At 33.0% G+C, this 23496-nt stretch overlaps 5 protein-coding genes across 5 annotated transcripts; 2 read left to right on the forward strand and 3 right to left on the reverse strand.

Moving 5' to 3' along the window:
• The first annotated feature begins 3121 nt into the window (after nt 1-3121).
• Nucleotides 3122-5319, forward strand: BNAA03G43440D (protein RGF1 INDUCIBLE TRANSCRIPTION FACTOR 1). Its single transcript, XM_048776837.1, has 4 exons — nt 3122-3381; nt 3863-4060; nt 4150-4368; nt 4789-5319. The coding sequence occupies exons 1-4, from the start codon at nt 3319-3321 to the stop codon at nt 4951-4953; spliced, it is 645 nt and encodes a 214-aa protein (XP_048632794.1). The 5' UTR covers nt 3122-3318; the 3' UTR covers nt 4954-5319.
• Nucleotides 5320-6452: 1133 nt separating this feature from the next.
• LOC106440207 (putative pentatricopeptide repeat-containing protein At4g17915) lies at nt 6453-8846 on the reverse strand. The gene has a single exon (XM_013881819.3). The coding sequence runs from the start codon at nt 8539-8541 to the stop codon at nt 7150-7152; it is 1392 nt and encodes a 463-aa protein (XP_013737273.2). The 5' UTR covers nt 8542-8846; the 3' UTR covers nt 6453-7149.
• An 896-nt stretch (nt 8847-9742) lies between these two features.
• On the reverse strand, nt 9743-11261 carry LOC106444391 (RING-H2 finger protein ATL29-like). Its single transcript, XM_013885868.3, has one exon. It carries the CDS (start codon nt 10708-10710, stop codon nt 9820-9822), a length of 891 nt encoding a protein of 296 aa, XP_013741322.2. The 5' UTR covers nt 10711-11261; the 3' UTR covers nt 9743-9819.
• Nucleotides 11262-11484: 223 nt separating this feature from the next.
• LOC106442530 (AT-hook motif nuclear-localized protein 13-like) lies at nt 11485-13179 on the reverse strand. The gene is made up of 5 exons (XM_013884207.3): nt 12581-13179; nt 12442-12494; nt 12222-12347; nt 11993-12154; nt 11485-11892 (listed from the first exon to the last, which is right to left on the reverse strand). The coding sequence occupies exons 1-5, from the start codon at nt 12954-12956 to the stop codon at nt 11701-11703; spliced, it is 909 nt and encodes a 302-aa protein (XP_013739661.2). The 5' UTR covers nt 12957-13179; the 3' UTR covers nt 11485-11700.
• Nucleotides 13180-18695: 5516 nt separating this feature from the next.
• On the forward strand, nt 18696-21103 carry LOC106444390. Its single transcript, XM_013885867.3, has 7 exons — nt 18696-19227; nt 19312-19676; nt 19755-20055; nt 20145-20381; nt 20451-20608; nt 20686-20763; nt 20873-21103. The coding sequence occupies exons 1-7, from the start codon at nt 18981-18983 to the stop codon at nt 20957-20959; spliced, it is 1473 nt and encodes a 490-aa protein (XP_013741321.2). The 5' UTR covers nt 18696-18980; the 3' UTR covers nt 20960-21103.
• Nucleotides 21104-23496: the final 2393 nt, after the last annotated feature.

Genomic DNA, 23496 nt, shown 5'->3' on the forward strand with positions numbered 1-23496 from the left:
ATTATGAACTCTACATAAAGAGAGTTATAATCTTTGGTGACCGTTTTTAGAAGGGTAATAATTTGTTTTTGAAGAAATTTTGAAAACTGTGTCTATAAGGATCAGAACAATGTTATGAAGGCCGCGTAAAAAGTTTTTGAATGGCTCAAAAATGGATATGAACTCTTCAAAAAATGTTTCTGAGCAATTCAAAAAATGTTTATGAACGAACTTCTTCAGAAAAAAATTTTGAACTCTTTCAAAACATGTTTCAGAGCCCTACATACCATGTTTGTGAGCCATTCATAAATGTTTTTGATTCCTTCGGAACATGTTTTATGAAGAGCTCAACAACATTTTCTGAAGGGCTCAAAAACAGTTTATGAATTGGCTCGGAAATATTCTAAAACAGGCTATTTATTCTTGAGAGAAAAATTATGAATCCTTCAGTAAAGTATTTGAACCCTTAAGTTTTAGAAAACATTTATAAGCTCTTCAAAAAATGTTTATGAGGCATTCAGAACCCTTTAAAAAGAAAATTTGAACTCTTTCAAAATATGTTTTAGAGCACTATATAAAGTGTTTCCGAGCCCTTTGTAAAATATTTTTGATTCCTTCATAACATGTTTTAGAATCCGTTAAATTGATTTATGTGTTCCGGTTAATTTAAATATATATGTAATAGTTAGTTGCTTTTTAATTATTTAATATATAATTATTATTTATTATATATTATTTATAATATGTAAAAATGCAAAATAGATAATAGTGTATGTTTAAAAAAAATTATACTAATATTCCTTATGCGCAAAGCACGGCTATACGTAAATTAGAGACATACTATAAGATTCAATGATTTATCATCGGGCCAATATATTGTATAATTAACAATGCAACGAGTTTAATCTTACGATAACATACCATGATACCAATATAAAACAAAAAGTGTTTTAATTCATTATGTAAAAGGAGAAAATAAAAATATTCATCTAATTTTGAATTCAAATATGATATTTACGTTTAGGGAACATATTGGTTTATTATCAAAACTAGTCTTTCCTATCAGATTAGACATGACAGCAATTCAATAAAGTTTTTGGTTATATAAAACAAATTTAGCTATGTGTACTGTGTACAGCATACTTATGATTATTTATAATCAAAAGGCATGTGTTTAAAATGGAATTTCCTTTTTAAGTGATGCATATTGGACCAGTTAGTACTGACTTTGCTATGCTTAATTACCTAATTAAATTGGAACAACAACCAAACTCAAGCACTAATAAAACAAAAGGGTGTGTTATGATATAATCACCCGACCTAAATTTCTGCATTAATTTCCACTCTATTAATTATATTAATAAACTTACAAACAAGTACAGATGGATTAGGTTATTATTGTTCAATTCATGAGCTTGTCTCCGCTTATTGCTCGCTTTAAAAGCTATAACAATGGAATCTAATTATTGATATCATCTACTAGTATTTACTTAGATATTATATACACATATACACCAATAATAAGAACAAAGTAAAGTGCTGCAGTTCGCACTTGTTCCAACTCATTCTTATGCACAAATATTCGAAGCATCCGCGTGTGCACACACATACATACATTTCCATCACAACTCTTAAGTGAAACTACATAATCTCGGAAATATTGGTGGGTATGGATCAAATATCCGGATTTTTAGGAGTATTCATGATCCGATATGTTTCGTCTAGATTATCAATTATCCCATCCGATTCGATCCGTCGCTATTCGAATATTCGGCTTTCCGGATATCTGAATTTTTTTTGGAGATTTAACTGGATATCCGACTCAATTCATACAAATAAAAAACATCCAAAATTAACATTAAATAATAATATTTTATTAAAAACAAAATTTACTTTTTAAAATTCTAATGACTGATATAATAACTTTAATAAATAAAAAATATTGTTAAACTTCTACAAAAATAATATTTATATAAGATATATAATTTTCTAAATATATGTACATATAATATGGATCGAACCAGATATTTGTTCTAAAAATATTAGTATTTGTTAGTTGCTTTGTTTCTTACGGATACTGCATATTAGTATTTGTTTTGGTTTAAACTTATGAATATCTGGAGTTTTCGGTTAGAATCGAAATAAATAATGAATCAAATCAAATTTATGGATATTTTTCCTGGTTATATTCGAAAATATTTTGTGCTTTTATAGGATTTTACTTCACAATCTGTTTTCTTTTTCTCTTTTTCTCCATTTTCATGTTTGACAACATTGTGTACGTAACTTAATATATGTCATCATTGATATAAAAATAAATTCTGGAGACAAAATATTGTTGTTGGTTATGTATTAAGATGGGTTGCACTGTTTTTTTTAAAAAAAAGGCATGGGTTACACTAGTTTAACAAAAAAAATTACCTGACATAACAAAATATGTATATCTTTAATTTGATAAGAAAATATATATCTATCTTTAGGATTCCTTAGAAGAAAATTAATAAGAAAATATATTTTATATCTGGATTGAAGGTTTAGTGATTAGTATTTAACCTGTTAAAAAAGATTAATAAGAGAAAGAGGGACAACTAGAGAGACCACCTGATAGAAGAAATAAAAGAACATACAATGGGATTGTAAAAGAAAGGATAGAGATGAGATGTCAAGCGACAATAATGGAGCAATAGTTTTGTCCACTTAGCTATTATAATATCTAACACGAAAAACTAACTTTTCGGTTTTCCCAAATAAAAAATATTTCGTAGTGTATATAACCCAACAAAAATTCTTAGTGTATAACCCATTAATAATGTTGTGCTGTAAAAGCTGTGTAACGTAAAAAATATTAACTACTAGTACGTAAGATAAAACAATGGATGCTGACTATTTAAAGATAAGTCCAATAGTGACAGAAACATATTTTAGAAAACAAAAATACATAGCAAAATATAATTATTGCAACCAAAGTTTAGGAAATTGAAATAAAACAATTTAAATATCTTTATTTTTATATTTCTGTTTAATAAAAAGTGGTAAAAGTAAAATTATAGTCTAACCGATCAAATATTGTTTTAAGAGAATATCGCAAAAGATATGGAGTAATTACAGAATAATAGTTTTTGAATATAATTGAAAAATAGAAGGAAAGGCGAAGGTGGTTCGGTTGGTCGACTTTGCAAAGATAAGAGAGAGACTGTCTCTCTCTCTCTCTCTAAACCTTCTCTGCAAGAAAACTTCTCTCTCTCTAAAACCCATTTCTTTCTCTCTCGAAAAAGCTCCAAGCTTTACTAGAAAAAGACGCTCCTTTCTCTCTTCCTGCAATTGGGTTCTCTCACGACAATGGCAATAGAGGATCAAGAGAACACAATCCGCGAATTCAAGCCTAAGAACAGAAGAATCATGGTACTTCATACAATACTCTGTTTCTGAATTTTCGTTTTGGTTTTTCTATATGTTCCCCAAATGTGTTGTGTTTTCTGGGTTTGTGAATTTGATTTCAATTTGGAAAATTCAAAATCGAAAATGGCGAAAAGTATTCACCTTTAGAAGAAGTTTCAACTTCTTCATCCAAGTCCTCTGTTTCTTGCTCTGTTTCGTGTACCTAAACATTGCTTTTATCTTAAAGAATCCAGTGCACTAGTGAGCACGAATCTAGAACATTCCTGGGTTTATTATGATTCCTTTTCTAAAGAAAAAAAGAGAGAATCAGATTATAAACTTATCACACAAGACTAATATCAAAGAATTTGAAATGAGGATTTTATGAAGTTTAATGGTGGTTTAAGAGCTATGTGGAAATGTTCTCTTCAGGTTTTATCATATAGTTATGTTAGTTTCTGAAATATATAATCAAAATTGAATAATTTGTTTTTTTTTGGTGTAGGGAGCTGGTGGACCGGAGGAGGAAGACAACAGGTGGCCACCGTGGCTGAAACCTCTGCTTAAAGAGCATTTCTTTGCTCACTGCAAGTTTCATGTAGACTCTCATAAGAGTGAATGCAATATGTATTGCTTAGACTGCACCAACGGCCCTCTTTGCTCTCTTTGTCTTGCTCATCACAAGGATCATCGCACCATTCAGGTCCGTTCTTGCTATAACTCAAAGTAGATTCATCTTAAGATTTCGATATGTTTTGGGTTTTGAATCTGTCTTTGATTGGTTTTTGGCAGATAAGGAGATCTTCTTATCATGATGTTATAAGGGTGAATGAGATACAGAAACATCTTGATATATCAGGGATCCAAACATATGTGATCAATAGTGCTAAAGTCGTCTTCTTGAACGAGAGGCCTCAGCCTAGGCCAGGGAAAGGGGTGACCAATACCTGCAAGGTTTGCTATCGTAGCCTCGTTGATGATAGCTTCAGCTTCTGCTCTCTTGGCTGCAAGGTACTAATTTTCAACGTTTTCAACTTTTCATTTGTATTAAAGTCAAAAGGAAGAAACTTTGGTATTGGGTCTATGCTTGTTTTCCCTCTTCACACGTTTCAAAACAGAAGATCAACGAGTAACATCCTCGCATTTAAATGGATTTCTTACAGTTTCACGTCTTTCACCTAACATTTTTGGGTAAATTCAACCCCCTTTTAACCGCCGAAGGAAAAAAAATGAAAACTTTGTGAAATGGGTCATCTTCAAATTTTGATTTTTTGTTTACAGTTTCACCTAACTTTCCCAAGCATGTCCTTTAGTCTTGTCGAGGAAAAGATCAAAACTTTTGATAAGGGTCGTCTTTTTCTTGAGCATTCTAGGTCTTTCTCAATAATCATTCTCTGATAAACTCTAATTTTCTATGTTTTTGAACTGAAGATTGCTGGATCATCTAGAGGCTTTGAAAAGGGAAGGAAGAACCTTTTGATGGAGACAGAGGATTCAGGTTGTTTCAGCCCATCAACACCTCCACTTACTGCATCTAGTAGTTGCAGAATCGCCAAGCGAAGAAAGGGCATCCCTCACCGATCTCCAATGGGATAAAAAAAGAAGAAGCAAAAGAGTTTGAGACAAAGATTACTACACAGAAATGTATAGCTAATACATAAGCTTTGGTCTCTTATTTGCTTGGGCTAGCAAAAAAACAAAGGCCTTAAAGATAGGTTTTGTTCTACTAATGGTAAGTCTGTGAATATGTAATGTGCTTTGTATATTTTATGTGATGCAAAAGGGGTAGAAAGGGAAATATAGGGCTTTTAAGGGGGTAAAAGTGGGAATAAAACAAAAATAGCTTTGGTTTTCATTATGTGCACATGGTGTAAATGTGGTTTGGTTAGGTGCATATATGGATCTGGAATAACAAATAAACAATGATGAGACTTATCACCTTTATATTCGTCCGTTTCTATACTTCTAAATCTGCTTTTTTCTGTTAATTACAAGAATTATTTGTTTTAAATGCCTAATAGTGTACCTAATTTCTGTCAAAATATTATACTGAAACAGACGGGCATTTTATCTAATGTATGAAATTATTGGGTTGAACGATCCATCTCAGCAAGAGTTTGAACTTAATTAGAAAGATAGACTAATACGTATGGTCCTTATCTAAATAAATGGAGCCACTATTTCCTAATTATATGCCACTCTAAATATAACAAATACAACTTTTTAAAAAATAATAGAAGTCTATTCGTTATACGGCATATGGTGTGTATACGGCATATGGTGTGTATTAAACTATTAATTCTCATGGGGCATTGTGTTGGAAAGCATTTGGTGGGGAAGGTGTAATTTGCTTTCTCTTTTAACCTTTTTTTTTTTTGAGAAATGGAACCATTTGGAAATTGGAATAAGTATAAGAGAAAGTAGACAAGAATATATGTCATTTCTCTAATAGGAGAGGACCTAACTAAAACTCTTAACCTATGAAAAATGGACAAATTGATCAAATCTTACGTTTCTACTGGTGTACACAAACCTTGTTAAACCTGTGACAAAATAATACATGATAAAAATAAATACTGTAATAGCACATAACAAAAAGCAAAACATATAATACAGTAAATTTTGGTAAATTACAATAAAATAGACTTATTAACTTTTTTATTTTAATAAATAAACATTAAAGATGGGTATTCGGGTAGTCATTTGTATTTGGTTTGAATCTATTTAGATTTTGAATTTTTGGAATTAGTGACTTTTGTTTTGATCAAAGAATTAGTGACTTAAAACACCATTAAAATATATATAAATTTCAGTTTAGATTCAGATTGGATTCAAATATCCATTTAAATTATACAAATAAATTCAAAATTCTCAATATACCTTAATATTTTTTAAAATATAAAACATATAAATTTGAATAATGTATACTAGTTATCTAAAATTTAATGTATAAATTAGTTTGACTTAGATATTTATATGGAAAACCAAGAGATTTTTATGGTATTTTTGGTGCTCTGGCCTCTGAGTACGTTATAAGGGACACATATAAGCTATTGAGAATTATTTAGGGGATTACAAGGGACACATAGAAGCTATTGAGGAAATATTTTTTACACATATTGGCCTTTACCAAACGATGTGTATCTTGTTTCTTTTATAAAACAAAGAGGTACAATAATAATCTCACAAGTCAAAACAAGGCATAAAAGTACATGAGAATTCTTCTTTGAACTTCTGTGGAATGTTACTTGAAAGTTCTCAAGTGTAGCTTTTGTTCTGACCCGCAAGTAAATCTGTGACAAGTAGCATCAAGGAATGGAATGTAATTGGCTACCTGTTTCAAGAATCTTCCAATAAAAGTCAGTTTCCATTAATTTATTTAAGAATGATCTTTTGCTGTGCTTAGAGCTCCCATCTCAACACAGATTACTCAACTCACAAGACCCGCCACTTTTCTTTCCAAGTAGCTTCTCCTTTGTGTGAACCTCTCATCAATCCACCTTGCCTTAACCTTAGTTTTTGCCAGTCTAAACGTACTTGGTATCTCATTGTCTCCTTGATCATACCTTAGCTTTCTGGTAACAGATCCTTGCAAAAAGACTTCTTCCTGGAGCTCACAACCCCACTGCAGACAGATCCTTTTCTTCACATAGAAAGCCAAGATTTTACTCTTTCTTGTGCTAAGAATCTGACTATGTAAAAGATTCAGACTCTGTTTCATTTCATTCATTGATACAAAACAAGTACATTACACTCTAACTTCAAAACTTGTGTCATTATCTGTAAAGATCGTCAGGAATTCCCAACCTGAGGCAGTTTCATTTTGGCTTTAGCAATTCTCGCTTCACCATAACACCCTGACATCCTTAAACCCGACAAAACAGCTCGTCTTGCCGACGAGGGAATCTTGATTCCTTTACTGTAACACGACAATAGCAGCTTGGAAGCACAAACAAACCTCGTTTCTTTACAGAGGTTATGCACAACACAAGTATACGTATACTCATCTTTCACTTCCATCGACTCAAACAATCTCAACGCACGATCCACATGACCCGCTTTACACAACCCATCAACCAAACAGTTACACGTGACGAGATTCAACCCAATCCCCATATCTCCCATACTTACAAAATGATTCTCTGCTCTCCTCGTCTGTCCCGTCCTCAACAAACCGTTGACTATGATCGTGTGTGTATACTCATCAGCTTTCATTCCTTTCCTCTCTATCTCTCCCAACAAATCATCCACCGCGTCCAAATCCCCGTCTCTAAAATACAGATTCAACAACGTATTATACGAAACAATGTCGTGTCTCCTACCGTTCCTAACCAGCTCTTGCATATACTCAAACGCCTCTTTCGTCCTCCCTGTCTTAATCAAAGCACTAACAACCGCGAAATACGCGTACCCGTCATAAGTATACCCTTCTCTTTTCATCTCTAGAAACAACTGAAGCCCTCTTCTAATCCTCCTAGTCTTGAAATACAGCTTCAGTATCGTAGTGTATGTAACTGCATTGGGAGTGTAACCAGACCTCTTAAGCTCTGTCAACATCCATTTCGCAGTACCCACCCTCCTAGCTTTACAAAGCCCGTTGATAAGAATGTTATAAGTCATTAACCCTGGTTTAAACCTACTCTGCATCTCTCTAAACATCTCAAGAGCATCGTCTACATAACCACACTTGCAAAGAGCATCAAGCAGCACATTGTAAGTATCGGGACCAGGACTAAGCCCCGCGAGGCGAAGATCCTTGTAAAGAACACGAAAGGCTTCGTCTTGCTTCCCTAGCTTGAAGTAACAACACATCAAAGTGTTGTAACTCCACAAGTCAGGGTACAAACCCCACTCGAGCATTTCGTCGAACAGGTAGAGGACACGATCCAGCATCAGCCGTCTCGCGGCTCCGGCGATTAAGGAGTTATACGTGGCGACATCGGGTCTAATCCCCGCGTCTCTCATGCGGCGAGTGACGGCGTAAGCTTCCTCGATTCCGACGAAACGGCAGTACCCGGTGATCAACGTGTTGTAAGTGACGACATCGGGAGAAACGCCTAGTCTGATTCCGTCTGTGATCAAGGTCTCGGCTTTCTCGATTTTACGGAACTTGCAGAGGGAGTGAACGCATATGTTGAGGAGCCTCGTTGATAGTCCCGTGAATTTGACGAGCCCAAGAACCATTCTCTACTCGGATTAAACATAGAGGAATGGTGGAAGAAGGAGGGGGATTTGGAGGTGGGTTCGTGACATTGGAGGCTGGAGGGTAAAGGGTTTTGATAGTGTAGCTCGCAGATGGAGAAAGTTTCGAAATTTTGAGATGTGGATCTCGGCGAAGAAGATGATTATCGGAAGAGAAGAAAGAAATGTGAAGTTTCGAAAACTAAACCCTTCGCAGCATCTGAGATGGATTTTACTAGAACAGTCTTCAACTTCTAAGTTTGTAATGAGATAACCCCGTTAATTATTTATTTGTCAAATAGCTCCCCGAATTCATTTAGAACAATTTTATCAAATAGTTATTTTTAAATTTTTGTCACCAAAATAGCATTAAAAAGAAAATAGCTAAAATAGCTCTTTTAATTTGAATTCTAATATATTTTTTTTTAATTTGAAATTTTACCTTAAAAACCTTTTAATTCTATATTAAGTCTAGATTAGTTAACTTTAAGATATAAATGTATATTTATATTTGAGAAATTTCCTAAGATACATTTTTTTAGTTTATTTTCACAAAATAGCTTCCAAAGAAAAAAAATGACCAATAGACAAAAAAATGAATTAGTTTGGTCATTTTCTTTTTCGAATGTTGTTTTTGTGACAAAAGATTAAAAATAGCTATTTGAAAAAAAATTTCCTTTTACATTTTAATAAAATCTGTTTTAGTCATTTTTCTTTTTCTTGAATGTTATTTTTATGATAATAAATTAAAAATGCTATTTAAAAAAAAAAATTTTTTTGTCAAGTATACATTTTTTTTTTAATCAAGTTTTAATAAAGAGATTATTTCGACCAAAGATACTAATACAAATCCGAAAGAGTCCCTCACCTTCACCGATACATATAGAATTTAAATTTTTAATTTAGGCTATAAAATGTATAAAAATTCTACAATATATGTTCAGACGTGAGTTGTACAATATATGTCATTTGATCAAAATGTAACTCTAATTTTATTTTATTTTATTATATTTTAGCTTTCTTCTCTAGAGAGTTGTCCAAAAAAAAAAAACTTTCTCCTCTAGGGTCAGCCACTCAATTTTGGTTTAGCATTTACACTATAAATTGTCTGTTCTTATTATTGAAACTCTGAATAGATTTTTTTAATAAATCACTGAAAACACTAAAGCATCTCAAGTTTATGTTCTACCTAAAAGAAGTATATAATCAATACAACAAGAAGAAAATAAAAGAACTATCTTGTAAGAGAAAAAAAAGGTTTTGATCATTTCTTAAGTTCTTTTACTCTCCCGAGTGTGTAGCAACCGTTTGATTGGAGACTTCACCAAACCGGCGATGATCATAACTTCTTCTAACAAGTTCTGCAAAAGTCACACAACTCTTTGTTTGGCTATGTCCTCTTGTAACCTTAATCTTGACATGCTCTGGTAATCTTAATGTATACTTATCTTCTTCCTCTGGTTTGTTTCTCACTATTGAATGTCCCGTAGAATGCGATCTCGAGAATGTTTCTGGCAATGTTTGTTCTTTTCTCGATATTTCGTTGTTAACGCAACTGCTTTGTCCTGAAGACGTCCCAGTATCTATTGGTGTTGTGGTCTGATGATGATGATGTTGATCGCCATCGTCGTAGCTGGTTTCTTGAATTACATTGATGATCATCTCATCGACGTTAGATAGAACATTGCTGGTGTTTTCCGGGGGAGGAGGGGGATCAAGATCGTGGCGACAAACAGGACAAGTTTTGTGAGATTCGAACCAAAGATCGATGCATTCTTGGTGAAACACATGGTAGCAAGTTGTCAAGAGACGTAGCACGTGATCTTCGTCAAATTCAAGTAGACAAATGGCACATTCGAGGCCATACTTCTCTTCCCGGAGATCTTTAACCGAGAAATAAGGAAAAGTAGGAAAAGAATTTATGATTCTAAGGTCTAGGCCAGGATTGACCAGAGGAGCTTCAGGTGGCTGGAGGGGATTGTCGGTTGCTTCTGTTTCTCCACTGTGATGTATATGCCAGGCTTGCATTATGGTGTCGAGAATACACTTGCAGAAATAGAGAGTGAAGAAACCGACAAAGATGAATATTAGAAAGACTACGGTGAAGATCACTGTGAGAGGTGGTGTCACGTAATGTTCTTGTGGCGGTAAAGGTGAAGGAATTGTCGGCATTATGGCGGTTGGAGATGGATTATCTCCGCCGTGAGATTTTTCATACACGAGAAAAACAATCGAGCTAGAAAAATAAAGACATGGAAATTTATTTGTTTAATTGTTTTTAGTTGAAAAGTTATTTTTGAAGAGTATGTGTGGAAGATGTGTGTGTGGCCTGAGAGTGTGTGGAAGTTGTGGTTACTAAAAATAGAAAGTGTGTTTTGAGTATTTGTTTTGTTTGCTTAATTAATACCATGCATTGAACGAGTCTTTTGTGACGTTTGCTTGAAATTAAGCCACTTCTACCTTAGTAATACAGGAACATCCATTACGAGTAACCTTCACCCAATTTATATATATACATAACATTCTCATTAAAGATATAAAAGTTTTTCAAATTTTAGCTCACACATGTAACAATAAATATCATAATTTCTAATCACATAGCATATATATTTTATTGGCTACGTGATGAAAAGACCAGGGATTCCAAAATTTTGTATGTCAATTTTGTTAAGATCCGTAAAGAGTGTAGTGAGCTATTTAATCTCCACAACTTAACCAGAAACCGGAGCTATATGGACTAAAAAGCCAACCCTCGTTAGTAAGGTTTAATACTGCGTTTGGACACTGCATGTGTTTTAGACCTTTGATTAATGCGTATTGGTTATCAGAACGAAAAATAAACTATTGTTAATAAGTAAAAATCAGATCAGATGATGAAAATTATAGTTTTTTTGTTTTGTTTTTGTATTGACCAAAAACTTTACTGAAAACAAGAGAAAATGTACAATATGAAAAAATATTAAAAAAATGAACTGAGACCTATTTTGAAACTATAAACCGGATCATTCGTTGATTATAGGATCATATCACAATCAAAAGAAAGAAACTAAAAAGATGAACTCAAACCTACTTAACAGATCAATCTACTTATGGACAATTCTGATGGAGAGAAGGAACAGATCTAGAAGTAAATCCAGTGAGGTGGACCCACGAACCATTTGCTTACTGAGGGTTGCTGCCAGGCCAGAGGCGAAGATCGCACATCTGGTCAGGTGGTTGGGGCGTAGAGTTTCCAACTTGATGCAGCGGAGATTTACTATCATTTAGTCCACCACCACTGGCTGTTGCTGAAGCTGAAGCTGCCTCGGGGTTATTCTCAACCACTCTCTCTGGTACAAAGCTTCCAACACCGACCTATATTAAAAAAAAACCACCCGAACCAAAGTCAGTATCTTGAAGATTCCGTGAATCAACCAACTCGACTATAAAGGATTAGAGAAATGGAGGGAGTAACCTGGACTAGTGACGCAGCAACTAGCATTCCAGCAACAAAACCCCCAACAATCTTGCCATTGTGGTTAGCCAGAGACACGCTCAAGTCACCAGTTATGGTCACAGTACCATTACTCTCAGTATTCAAGAAAGAACCTGACATAGCAACGATTTCATATTGTCCCTGCAAAATACAGATCACAGATAAAACATTCCAGCAAGTACTACACAAAGGACATGAAATGTTATACCTCAAACTTAAAAACTCCACTAGGACTGTTAAGCAGCGCACTAGATACAGCTCCTGAAGCTGAGATAATAACGACCTCGCGTGGTCCCGCTTGATGCGTATACGCCACAATCTTTGCAGCTATGTCCTGAGTATTTAATTAATTGGAAGATAATCAAGTAAAAATTAATCTAGACAAGTTCAAGCAGCTATGTCCTGATCTAAAGATTTGAACACATTACCTCTCCAGCTTCGACCTCGATGATGTCAGATATAAACGGTGTTCCTGCTCCTCCTATAAGCAAGCAGTGATATATATATATATATATATCTTGATTTGATTAAAAAAAAAAAGGGTTTCAAGAAAGATCGATGGAGTACCTAAAGCGTTGAGCTGGGTCTTGACGGGGCCAGGAGGACGACGTCTGGTCCGTTTAACAGGTGGTGGGTCTGATGAGTTAGCACTTGCACCTCCACCACAACCAAGACGCAGAGAAAGATCAATGACATCAGAAGCATACTTCCTCAGTCGTCCTCTTCCTAGTTGCTCGTTCCCGAACTGCATCGACCCGTCGAGCCGGAGCGGTTGTTGAGGCTGACGCTGCGAGAGATCCCCGACGGATAGCCATTGGTGCATGGCCTGAGAAGTGGAGGTGGGACCGGTTAACGCGGCGGCGTTGCGGTTGTAGGAGCCCGTTAGCGTCCCATGCGGTGGTTGTAGCTGCTGCTGTTGGTTGGGTTCTTTAGAATCCTCCATGGAAGATTAGAGAAAGAAAAGGAGGAAACTTTGTTGGAGAGACTCTGTTTTTGAGGATGTAGAAGCGAGAGAAAGTTGAGGTTTTTGAGTTTTAAGCGAAAGCGTGTGAGCCAAGCTGACATGAATTCTTCATGTATATATAGTGATACTACTGAGAGAGAGACGATTTGTAAAAAAAACAATATAAATTTTTTTTTTTTGAATTTAATCCCTTCTAATATATTAAAACAGAACTCATGACTTTTTTTCATGTGTAATTTTTTTAATTTGGATCATTCCTATAAAATATCATATTTTACATAAGTTTATTATTATATTTTTTAATATCTTTATCTTTTATTTGAAATACAAATGAATATATTTAAAATGTTCTAACAAAATCTTTTTAAAATCTTCTTAGGATCTTTTTAAATTTACTTTCAAAAATTAGTTAGTTTTAATTTAAATTATCATAAAATATAATTAGAAATTAAAATTTAATATAGTTTTGGTTTATAAATGAAAATTTAAATAAAATGAAATTTATAAATTTCAAAATACATTTACTAATAATTTTTTTTAAAAAAATTTAGAAATAAATATTTATTTCTATTTTAATTTTTTCAATTTTTTTTTCTAATAAAATAAAAATCATGATTTTTTGATGAGTGATATTTTTATTTGGACCATCATTTAAATTTTATATTAAATGTATATCACTAATGCTATTATATATAATATTTTTAACTACTTTAATCATAATATCTTTTATATCTTTTAATTTTTTAATTTTTTTTTTAAATTCTAACAAATTTCTTGAAAAAAATTATAATAAGATCTTAATTGTCATAAATTGAATATAAATATTTCAACTAATTTTGTAATTAGTAATGAAATGTTACTAAAAGAATAAAATTATATCCTATTTTATCAATTTTATGATAATATCTATCATTTTAAAATAAAAACGATATATTGAACAAAATATGATAAAATTATTTTAAATTGATTAGTTAACATATTTTATTTTCATAAATATAAAATATTTATGCTAAAAAAATAATATGTTGGTAGAACGGGTTAATATTAGTAAACTATATAATACATGTATAAAAATTTAAATTATCTTAAACTTTTTAATATACAGTAATTTATTATAAAATTAATAAACATTAAAAACTTACTAAAAAAATCTAGCGATTTGAATTACGGATCATGATTATAATATATTAAATACAAAATTGTTTTCATATATGTTATTTCATGCATTAAAAAATTTAGTTTAGTAATCAAACGCAAATTCAATAGGACAAATATATAATAAGCAACATATATATGTGATGATTTTAATTTACAGATGAAAACTATAAAATTATTATATTTGGCATAATTATACAAACATTTAAATATGTGAGTAACATTAAAAATATATAATAATTATGTAAAACTAATATCTATATATATAAATGCAAAAATATATACCCGCACAACTGGTGGAAATCTAGTTCTTATTATTTGAGGAGCACTAGAGATAAATAACTTTTAGTTCATGTGTGATTTACAACAGTGTCATTTCCGTCGTGTCAGTACCACAAGCTCTCTCACCAACAATATTCAAAAACCCTTAATTTACTAGCCTAATTACAACAACTGCCATTGGTCATTAGTTTATATGCTATAAGCTTCTTCTTTATTGACTAACCAAAAATAAAATGTCTACGATTAATGTTTTCGCATTATTATTTTCCATGTTATATTACACGGATTATTAATCAATGCAAATTAATCAATACAAATTAGAATTACTCATCAATGAACCACTGATATTTGAATAGGTCTATCATATGGTTTTAGGAGCATGAAAAATACAACTTCTAATTTTAAAGCTGACATGGACTAACTCAAAATATTATTTAAAAATTATTATAAAACTTAGTGGCTTGATATCATCAAACGATCCAGCATCATTACTGTCCATGTATTATTTACATGTATATTAATAATATAGCGTTCGACATAGTAATTGTTAACTCACTTATATAAGAGACGTCGAATCATATGGTTTCCTACGTATATAACTTATATAAAATAAAATGTGATAATCACAAGTTGACATGTTGTAACTTAAAATCATTATACAAAATACATAACAAAACGATCAATATATATAATCATCAAATAAATGTAAGTTTATTTTATAAAATTCTGATTCAAATTATATGAAAAATAAATTCTAGACATACGTTAAGTATGATGAATTTATTCGTTTGATGTATATTCCTAAAGATCAAATATGAAATAACAATCACGATTTACTTGCGTCACAACCCAAATGATATTGATGATCTTCCTACGTCAATTATGTCATGTCAACCTAAGTTATAGTTAAAATCTGCAATATGATTGTGATTCCCTTAGTTATGCCAGGGATATGCTTAATTTAAATAAATTACATCAAATCATCTATCAATCACGTATTAATAGGTGATTTTTAATTGTTTTTTCCTCAATTTCGGTTTCATGAGGAATGTAAATACGATTATGACTATAATTTGTTTATATTCGTAATTTATAAAACACTTTTTATGGTATTATAGATTAAAAGTAGACATCGAATCATACAATAATATGGAAACTAAAAATTATAGCGAGTCAAATTGGTGAGAGGACAAGTGATTGTCACTGATTGCTTTCAAAGATTAATTTACAAATTTTTATACTCGGTTTGTTTCCTATAATACAAAAAAAAAATAGTGTAGTATTATAGACAAGGCAATTAAAATATTCAGATCTCGATTTCGAATAAAAAGATTTAAATTGTGACTATTAATTGCTTCGAGTTTATCCTAGACATATGTGGTGTCTTACACATATAATATGAATGCCTTATATCTACATCTCCTCACAATTGTCTCCTTCTCAAAACTACTTTACCACTACATTCAAGCAATCACAACCACTAAATTAATGCTTTCTCATTGGTTGTCACTTTTTTTAATGATCATATGAGGATTACAAATGAAGAGTTCTGAAGACACTACTCACCACATATGTTTTCTCAATTTTAATTGTTTTTATTATATTTCGTATATGAAGGATTTTATTACTCTATTGCTTATGTTTTGTTATATCTCTACTTCATAAATGATTGTATATTAGTTTTTGCTTACTTGTATAACTCTTATTGTCTCTTTTACACTACCTATACGACAAATATACTAAAATATAAACAAGTAAAAAAAAACAGAATTAATTTGTTATTGAAACGGCACAATTATTTCTATACTTTTATTGTACAATATTTACCCTTTTTATGCAATGTACCTTTATGATATCTATTAATTCAAATTAATAATCTCTCTAAATCTACTCACTCCACGTAGGGCGCGAGTTATCACCTAGTTATATATTATTACTATTTGTAGTTACATTTAGTTAAAAGAGATAAATAATCCCTTAGCCACGTCGTCTCTCCCATTCTGTCGCGAGTCAGTTGCGATCCGCCGGAGAAGTCCTCGACGTTTGTTTCGGCCGCCGTGTCAGGTAATAGACTTCAATTTCAAATCTCCGTCACTGTTTACGTAAAGTAACTCTTTTGCATTTTTTGTTTCAGTTCTGAGCGGCGAAGGATTCTGATCTGCGAACCATGGGAAAGAATTCGAAGAAGAAGAAGAAGGAGAAGCCAATCCTTTCCAAAGAGGAGAAGAATGCTAAGTAGGCGCTCAAGAAGAAGAATCAGAAAGAGAGGGTGAAGAGTAAGACGGAGAGGAAAGAAGCGAAATGGAGGAAGCGTGTAGAGGAAGAAGACGCACAAGCAAGCACTAGATCTACTGCCCTACCTCAAAGATCAAGAAAGCTGAGAAGAAGAGGTAAAAAAAGCTCAAGAAACTGGAGAAATTGAGGGAGCCTCTGATACTAATCAAGGAAGAACAAGATTGGATCGATGAATTGAAGAGTAGACCCATCATAGCATGGTGGGATTTCGAGAATCTTTCATATCCTTTGGTTGGAGTGTATAGAATGATTCTGAATAAGCTCAGGCGTGAGGGCTATACTGGTAAGCTTGAGCTCCATGCCATTGTGGGGTACAAGGGTAAGCTTGAGCTCCATACCCAACCAATTAAAAATACGCGTGGTCATCCGGAAGTTACACATCTCCCAAAAGTAACTTCTTCTTCTTCGTCACTTTCCGAGAAGGTGAAAAGTTTACGGCCGATATTTGTTGAATCGCGAAATCAAGAAGCAAATTCTGCCGTAGATTGCTCTTCCATCCACCGCGTAGCCATCGTCTTCCATTCAAACTCGTCACTCGTGATAGGTTCGTCAAGCGAACACTCTCTTCAGCGCTCTGATATACATATATTACATATTATAGGCAAATCACAAAAAATATGGAAACTTCCATATTTCAATAAATATATTTCCTAAATCATCTATCCTAAATCTCTCATAGTATTGGGTCCGATTGGTAATGGCTGTAACTTTAATTTTTTTGGTGTAGAAAAAAATATGTACACCTTTTGTTGTGGCTTTAGATTTTATTGTTGTAGAATTTTATGGAAAGCACTAAAAAGTTGCTTTGGATATTTGGCTCTGCATATAACTTGTACATCTGTAGGTTATTTCAAGAGCTGTGGTTTAAAAAAAAAAATTAAAACTTGGGGGTGATTGGTTGGGTTGTAACTATACAAAATTTATTTTAGCATTTTATCTGTAGGATTTTTGATTTAGCTTTAAGTGATGTAGCTTTAAAATTTTCTACAGCTAAAAAAATAGAGCTTTAGAAAATAAGATGTTTACAACCATTTTTTTGTGTGTTTTTGCTGTAGCTTTAATTTTTTTGGTTGTAGCTTTAAAAACCAAGATAAAGCATGATTGGTAATATTTAAGGTTGTAGATGAAAATTAAAGGTAAAGTCACTTTTTACATCCCAACCAATCACCTCCCTTGATTGCTTTGAATTTGGTGTTGTAGAAATAAATAGGGCTATAGACAGCACGTACAACAACTACCAATCACCATTGGTGGCTTTTAGAGCCGTAGATAAAAATTAAAACTAAAGTCATTTGATACAGCCAAACCAATCACCCCTTATATTTTCTTGGTTTTTTGTGCAAACTGTCATTAGTTTTAGTTTTTTTTTTCTTTGTTAAAATAGTTGTACATTCATAAAGTAATATCTACAGAAATGACCAATTAAAAATACAGAGAAACTATTTAAATAAAAACAATATCTATTTGTAAACAAAAAAAAATCATGGTTTTCATGGGTTTTTATCATAACTTGTCCTATGGATTTTCAGTTCTTTTTTTTTTTTACTATAAATATTACTATATTATGAATGAGTAAAAGAAAAATAAATAAAAATGATAAATAGAGTATAGATGTATATATAATATGTATAAATTTATGTTTAAACATAGAATTAAAATTTTAAGTGTATGTTTAAACATTGAATTATATTATTTTGTTTTTGCTTTTTTTTTTTAATTTTTAAATAAGCTTATGTGTGTTTTGATAATGATATATTATATTTTACTATTCCAGGATAAATATTTTACTTTAAATATATTTTCGTTTTATTATTTTAAAAGCTAAAACTAAAACCAAAATCTAAAATCACCAATCATGTTTTTCAAAAAAACTAAAATCTACTGCAAAATCAAAAACCAATATCTAAATTCAAAAACCAAAATTAAAAATCAAAAATCAAAATCCAAAATCTAGAAACTAAACAAACAAACATCACCTAATATGGTGTGAAAACATATACAAGGTCTCAGACGTCTCTTTGTCGATCAAAAAAATACAAATTTCCGTGTGTTTATATGCTTCACCAAATCAAAATTAAACCAAAAGAATTTTTAACCAAACCAAAAATAAATCAAAAGAATTTTAACCTAACCGGAAAAGTTACTGGATATATAAATAAATACAGGTTTGATTGGTGAAAATTGACAGAAAAAAAAAGAAACAGATGAAACCCCTAGCAACATTGGCTCTCCCTCTCTCTCTGTCGTGAGTCAGTTGCGATCCCGAGAACGATGCGGATGTCGGGGAACGATGCAGCGGAGACCTCTAAAATAGAGGTGTGGTGGGACATGAAGGACTGTCCGATTCCGGAGGGGTATGATGCTCGTCGGGTCCGTCCAAGTATGGAAAGGGCGTTCGAAAAAATAGGCTACACTGGTCCTGTCTCCATCACTGCCTATGGCAACCAAACACAAACCCCTGATCACCACCTTCTAGCGCTCTCTTCCACTGGAGTCGCTGTTGTACATACCATAGTAGGTTAGTCTTTTTCTGATGTTATTATATTATAACAACCCCCGCCCCGCCCCACGTTTATGTTTTTTGATCGATCCACTCACACAGAAAGCACGCGCTCAGTCATGTATCGGGATATGGTGGAATGGCGAGGTCAAAATCCACCTCCGGCTACAATGATGATCATATCCGATCAGGTGGAAGGTGACTTCTCGTGGGATCTGGCCCGGCTACAACAGCGCACTAGATACGACCTTTTTCAGGCTAATTCAATGAAGAGTCGCGATGATTTACTCCTCGTCTATTATGCAAATTGGCGCTGGGAACAATTACTAGGAGAAGAAGGCACACCACCACTTGTGACGTGTGGATTATCATCTGCTGCCATGTTTTATTGCAAATCGTGCAATTTCGATTGCAAAAGCCTAAAGAAATTCAGGAAGCATCTCTCCAGTTATAAACATGGAATGGAAGTAAGCAAGCATCCTCTCTCTCTGTCTGTCTCAAATTCTTTTGTCTCATAATCTGAGCAACAACTCTTTGTCGAGCAGGAGGCTATAAATCCTCCGGATAAACAACTGTTATGTGTAACGAAGGCGTGGGCAAGGAACTACCCGGCCACGCCTGAAAACGCCACAGCTAAAATACATGTGTTGTGGGACATGAATGACTGTCCGATTCCCGAGGGGTATGATGCTCGTCGGGTCCGTCCAAGTATAGAAAGAGCGTTGAAGGAACTAAGCTACACAGGTCTTGTCTCCATCACTGCCTTTGCCGACCAAAAACAAACACCTGTTCACCACCTTCTTGCGCTCTCTTCTACTGGAGTCGATTTTTCACATACCCTTCCCTGTTAGTCTCATCTCCCTGCTGTTATATAATTATTATTAATGATTAATTAATTTTCAACTGAAATTATTAATTTCCTTTTGTTGAAACAGGGGTCCATTACAGTCGCATGATTACAGATTTTGAGATATGGACAAAAGATAATCCTGCTCCGGCTTCGATTATGATCATATCGGATGAAGTCGCTTCCAGCAAGGACCGTTCAACACTTATTTGCCGGAAACTACAAGAGAGTAACTACAACTGTTTTTTGGCTTATTCAGTTAGGCCTTTTGAAATGCCTGTCCTGGTCACTTCTGCTGAGTGGCTCTGGGATAACTTACTTGCAGGTTTGTTCGTTCTCTACTCTTACATTACCACCAAATTAATTACGCTGAGCTTCTTTTGTTCCTCCCCAGTTTCAGAGACAAAAAGAAACATTCTTCACAAGTGCAGTGAAAGTGAAAGGGTTGTTGCAGCTTCTACCGGAATGTTTTGTTGCACATTGTGTTTATGTGATTGCAAAAGCCTGGATGATTTCAATAAGCATCTCGCAAGTAAAGATCATACACAGGAAGTACGCGCATCCTCTCCCCTCTCCCCTCTATATCAATAAATAGATTGTTTTAACTCTTTCTACTCGTTGTCAAACAGGAGAAGAGAATGCTTTCGCATACTCAAGCCTTTCCTCACCGGCAAAGGCAATATAAAATATCCAACTACTATGACGAGGCAAGTTTTTTTCTTCTTAATAATGATATAAAAGATTCTCAACAGTGAAAAATATAAATACATATCCAAATACTCATATGTTTCATTTCATATAATATAAATGTTGTAGGTAGGATATCCTCCCAAGACTAAACGTACGAGGAATGCACCCCGGAAGGGTTTTCTCCCGAGATCATTACGTTTTACTAGACGTTGAAATTGTGTTTACTAAAGTTATATTATCTTCCTTTCTAGTCTATGTTTCCTTTTGAAGTATTTAACCCAGTGCTTGTATAAATTTAAATTAAACTGAATGGTGTGTCTCTTTCTTTTATTTACTGAATTTCTGTTAGTACGATTATGAAAGCTCCATCTACTAAGGACAATTCTGAGGTATACAAACAGGGAAGCAAACTCAGTGAGCTCGACCCATGAACCATTTGATTATTTAGGATTGTTGCTCTTTAGACTCGGTTTTGGGAACACTTGCCAAGAGCTAATAATGAAAACTTAGCGACTGAACTTTTCTGATGGGCATAAATGCTAACCAATAGCGAGCCAAAAGTAATTTTTTTTGTACTAAATAAATATAAAATCATTTACCGCCCAGTTCAACATGAAGAGAAGGAAAAAAAAAGAAGATTCTTGTGAATCCAGTTTCCTCTATTTGCGTGGTATTTAGGCTCTCGAACTCTTGTTATTTTTTTATTATGAATTGATGCTTGAATCAAGTCTGGAACTTTGGTTGAGTTAGCAGGATTAGCTTCTTACAATCATCATTAAACTTTCTGATCGATTAGGTTTTAATAGACTAAAATGTGAGGAGTTAATAGAAAATATTCCTTATTCTTTACTTGTACTTTAACCATTCGTAATTTTTGTTCCACATATAGTTCATAGCTTGATTTTCTCATTTTGTATTCCAAGAAAGTATCTCTCTCTTCTTGTGTTGCGGCTTTGCCTCACTTTCTTTAATTTGATTGCTCTAAACCCAATTTGCAAGTCTTGCAGTAAAGACAATCTGTGGAAAGCATCACTTTCTATGTAGTGCAACCGAGATTTTTCTTTACTTTTTCATAATTGTATTGGTTCACAATCACATAGTCTTTTCTGGGCCTTTACTTCTCTAGTCCTCGCAGAAGGTGTTTAACGTTTTCAACCCAATCCTGGTTTTGGTGTGATCCCTTCAGCTACCTGAATTCTGGATTTTGATTGTGAAGCCGTTTACGTCACTGGATTGGTAGTGGAGTTTACTTTGTTAAGAGATTGCATTATCTCCTCTTGTATATTTGTTTTTATTTCCTACACTATGTTATAGTTTTATACTCTTTTGAATCAGGGACTAAGGTGGTATACAATCAAAGAAGATCACTTATAGTATGAACTGATTTGGGACATAGAAGTTGGGACAGGTTTCTTTTGTTTCATCAGCATTTTAATACTTGGTATCAACCGATAGACTATTAATAAGATTCTGAGATGAAATTTTGTTCCTGATTCTTGAGCAAAACAAGACTAGTTTTATAATTATTAGATAGCCACAACTGATTTTAATTAGGGTTTGTGTTTACACATATTTTTTCATCTATTGGACTTTGTAATATGTATTACTATTTCTTTGTGTTTATACACATGATATGATCAAAATCTCTTTTGGCTAACTAAACATGAACCAAAGTTTCTTTTTGTTGGTAATTTCATTTTCTTCAACTATCTTTTCTTCTGACACGAGGAGAGAACCCACATGAGCGACGTGGACAACACACGAGAAATCTGAAATCTCATAAGCTCAACAACACAACACCCTAAAGTAAAGAAACAGCTGTTAAATTTGCATACAAAGATCTCACCTTGACACACAACACTACAAAGAGAATCGTATATTTAAATATTTATTGGTCATTTTAATAACTTAACTAATACGATGTTTGATGTTTCGGCCAAAAAAAAAGAACTAAAACACATTAAAAAAAATATCATAAAAAGTAAACTAAATAATAAATCACCTGTTATCAGAAATCTGTAATATAAAATTAGTCATAATTTCTGATTAAAATAAAGTTAATTTATAAATAACAAAATATCATGAAAATTTCTATAACATATCTTACATTTTGAATAATATGTGACTACAAACTCAATGTAGAACTAAAAATATCTAGAGTGACAAAATCAAGTTGATCAAGAAAATAAAAGATGTCCATTTGTAAATCAACCTTTTGTAAACATGTAAACAACCCATCACCCATCTTGATCTTCTTGCATTTTGCAACAATGAACGTAATTTTTAAAAATAATAGAATCAATGGAGTTGGTTGATCGACTACGGCGCTAATTTGGGATCATTAGAAGTTCACAATATGTAGAATCAAAAACCTTGTTTTATTAAAAAAATTGAAACATATTATAATCAGGTTAACTAATCAGTCACGTAGAAAAAAAAATACAATTTTCTTTGGACGGTGAATTCATAACTGTTTTTCCAGCGAATCCATTTCAATGAGTTGTGTGTATCAAACTCAAAAGTCGCAACCCGTGTGATCATTAATACTGTTCACGTTTCTTTTCCCTTTTTGGTGAAAGAATGCGGTAAGAGAGACGTTACATTTCGTGAAAATACGATTTTAAACAATATTTCTCCAAGCCGAAGCAGTAAGAACATTATTATTGCTTCATGTTTTTTTTTCAGTTTTTTCGGACAATTATTTTATATAAATTTAAATATTGTTCCAAAATATAAATTTAAATATTTTT

The sequence above is a fragment of the Brassica napus genome, chromosome A3 (genome assembly GCF_020379485.1).
Source record: "Brassica napus cultivar Da-Ae chromosome A3, Da-Ae, whole genome shotgun sequence".
Lineage (NCBI taxonomy): Eukaryota > Viridiplantae > Streptophyta > Magnoliopsida > Brassicales > Brassicaceae > Brassica > Brassica napus.

Bases quoted from the DNA above. Each gene is read 5' to 3' on its own strand.
- BNAA03G43440D (XM_048776837.1), top strand. From the start codon at position 3,319: ATGGCAATAGAGGATCAAGAGAACACAATCCGCGAATTCAAGCCTAAG. The intron at 3,382-3,862 runs GTACTTCATACA...TTTTTGGTGTAG, and splicing joins CTAAGAACAGAAGAATCATG to GGAGCTGGTGGACCGGAGGA. The intron at 4,369-4,788 runs GTACTAATTTTC...TTTGAACTGAAG, and splicing joins TCTGCTCTCTTGGCTGCAAG to ATTGCTGGATCATCTAGAGG.
- LOC106440207 (XM_013881819.3), bottom strand. From the start codon at position 8,541: ATGGTTCTTGGGCTCGTCAAATTCACGGGACTATCAACGAGGCTCCTC.
- LOC106444391 (XM_013885868.3), bottom strand. From the start codon at position 10,710: ATGCCGACAATTCCTTCACCTTTACCGCCACAAGAACATTACGTGACA.
- LOC106442530 (XM_013884207.3), bottom strand. From the start codon at position 12,956: ATGGAGGATTCTAAAGAACCCAACCAACAGCAGCAGCTACAACCACCG. The intron at 12,495-12,580 runs GTACTCCATCGA...GCTTGCTTATAG, and splicing joins GACCCAGCTCAACGCTTTAG to GAGGAGCAGGAACACCGTTT. The intron at 12,348-12,441 runs GTAATGTGTTCA...TTAAATACTCAG, and splicing joins TCGAGGTCGAAGCTGGAGAG to GACATAGCTGCAAAGATTGT.
- LOC106444390 (XM_013885867.3), top strand. From the start codon at position 18,981: ATGCGGATGTCGGGGAACGATGCAGCGGAGACCTCTAAAATAGAGGTG. The intron at 20,382-20,450 runs GTTTGTTCGTTC...GTTCCTCCCCAG, and splicing joins CTGGGATAACTTACTTGCAG to TTTCAGAGACAAAAAGAAAC. The intron at 20,764-20,872 runs GCAAGTTTTTTT...TAAATGTTGTAG, and splicing joins TATCCAACTACTATGACGAG to GTAGGATATCCTCCCAAGAC.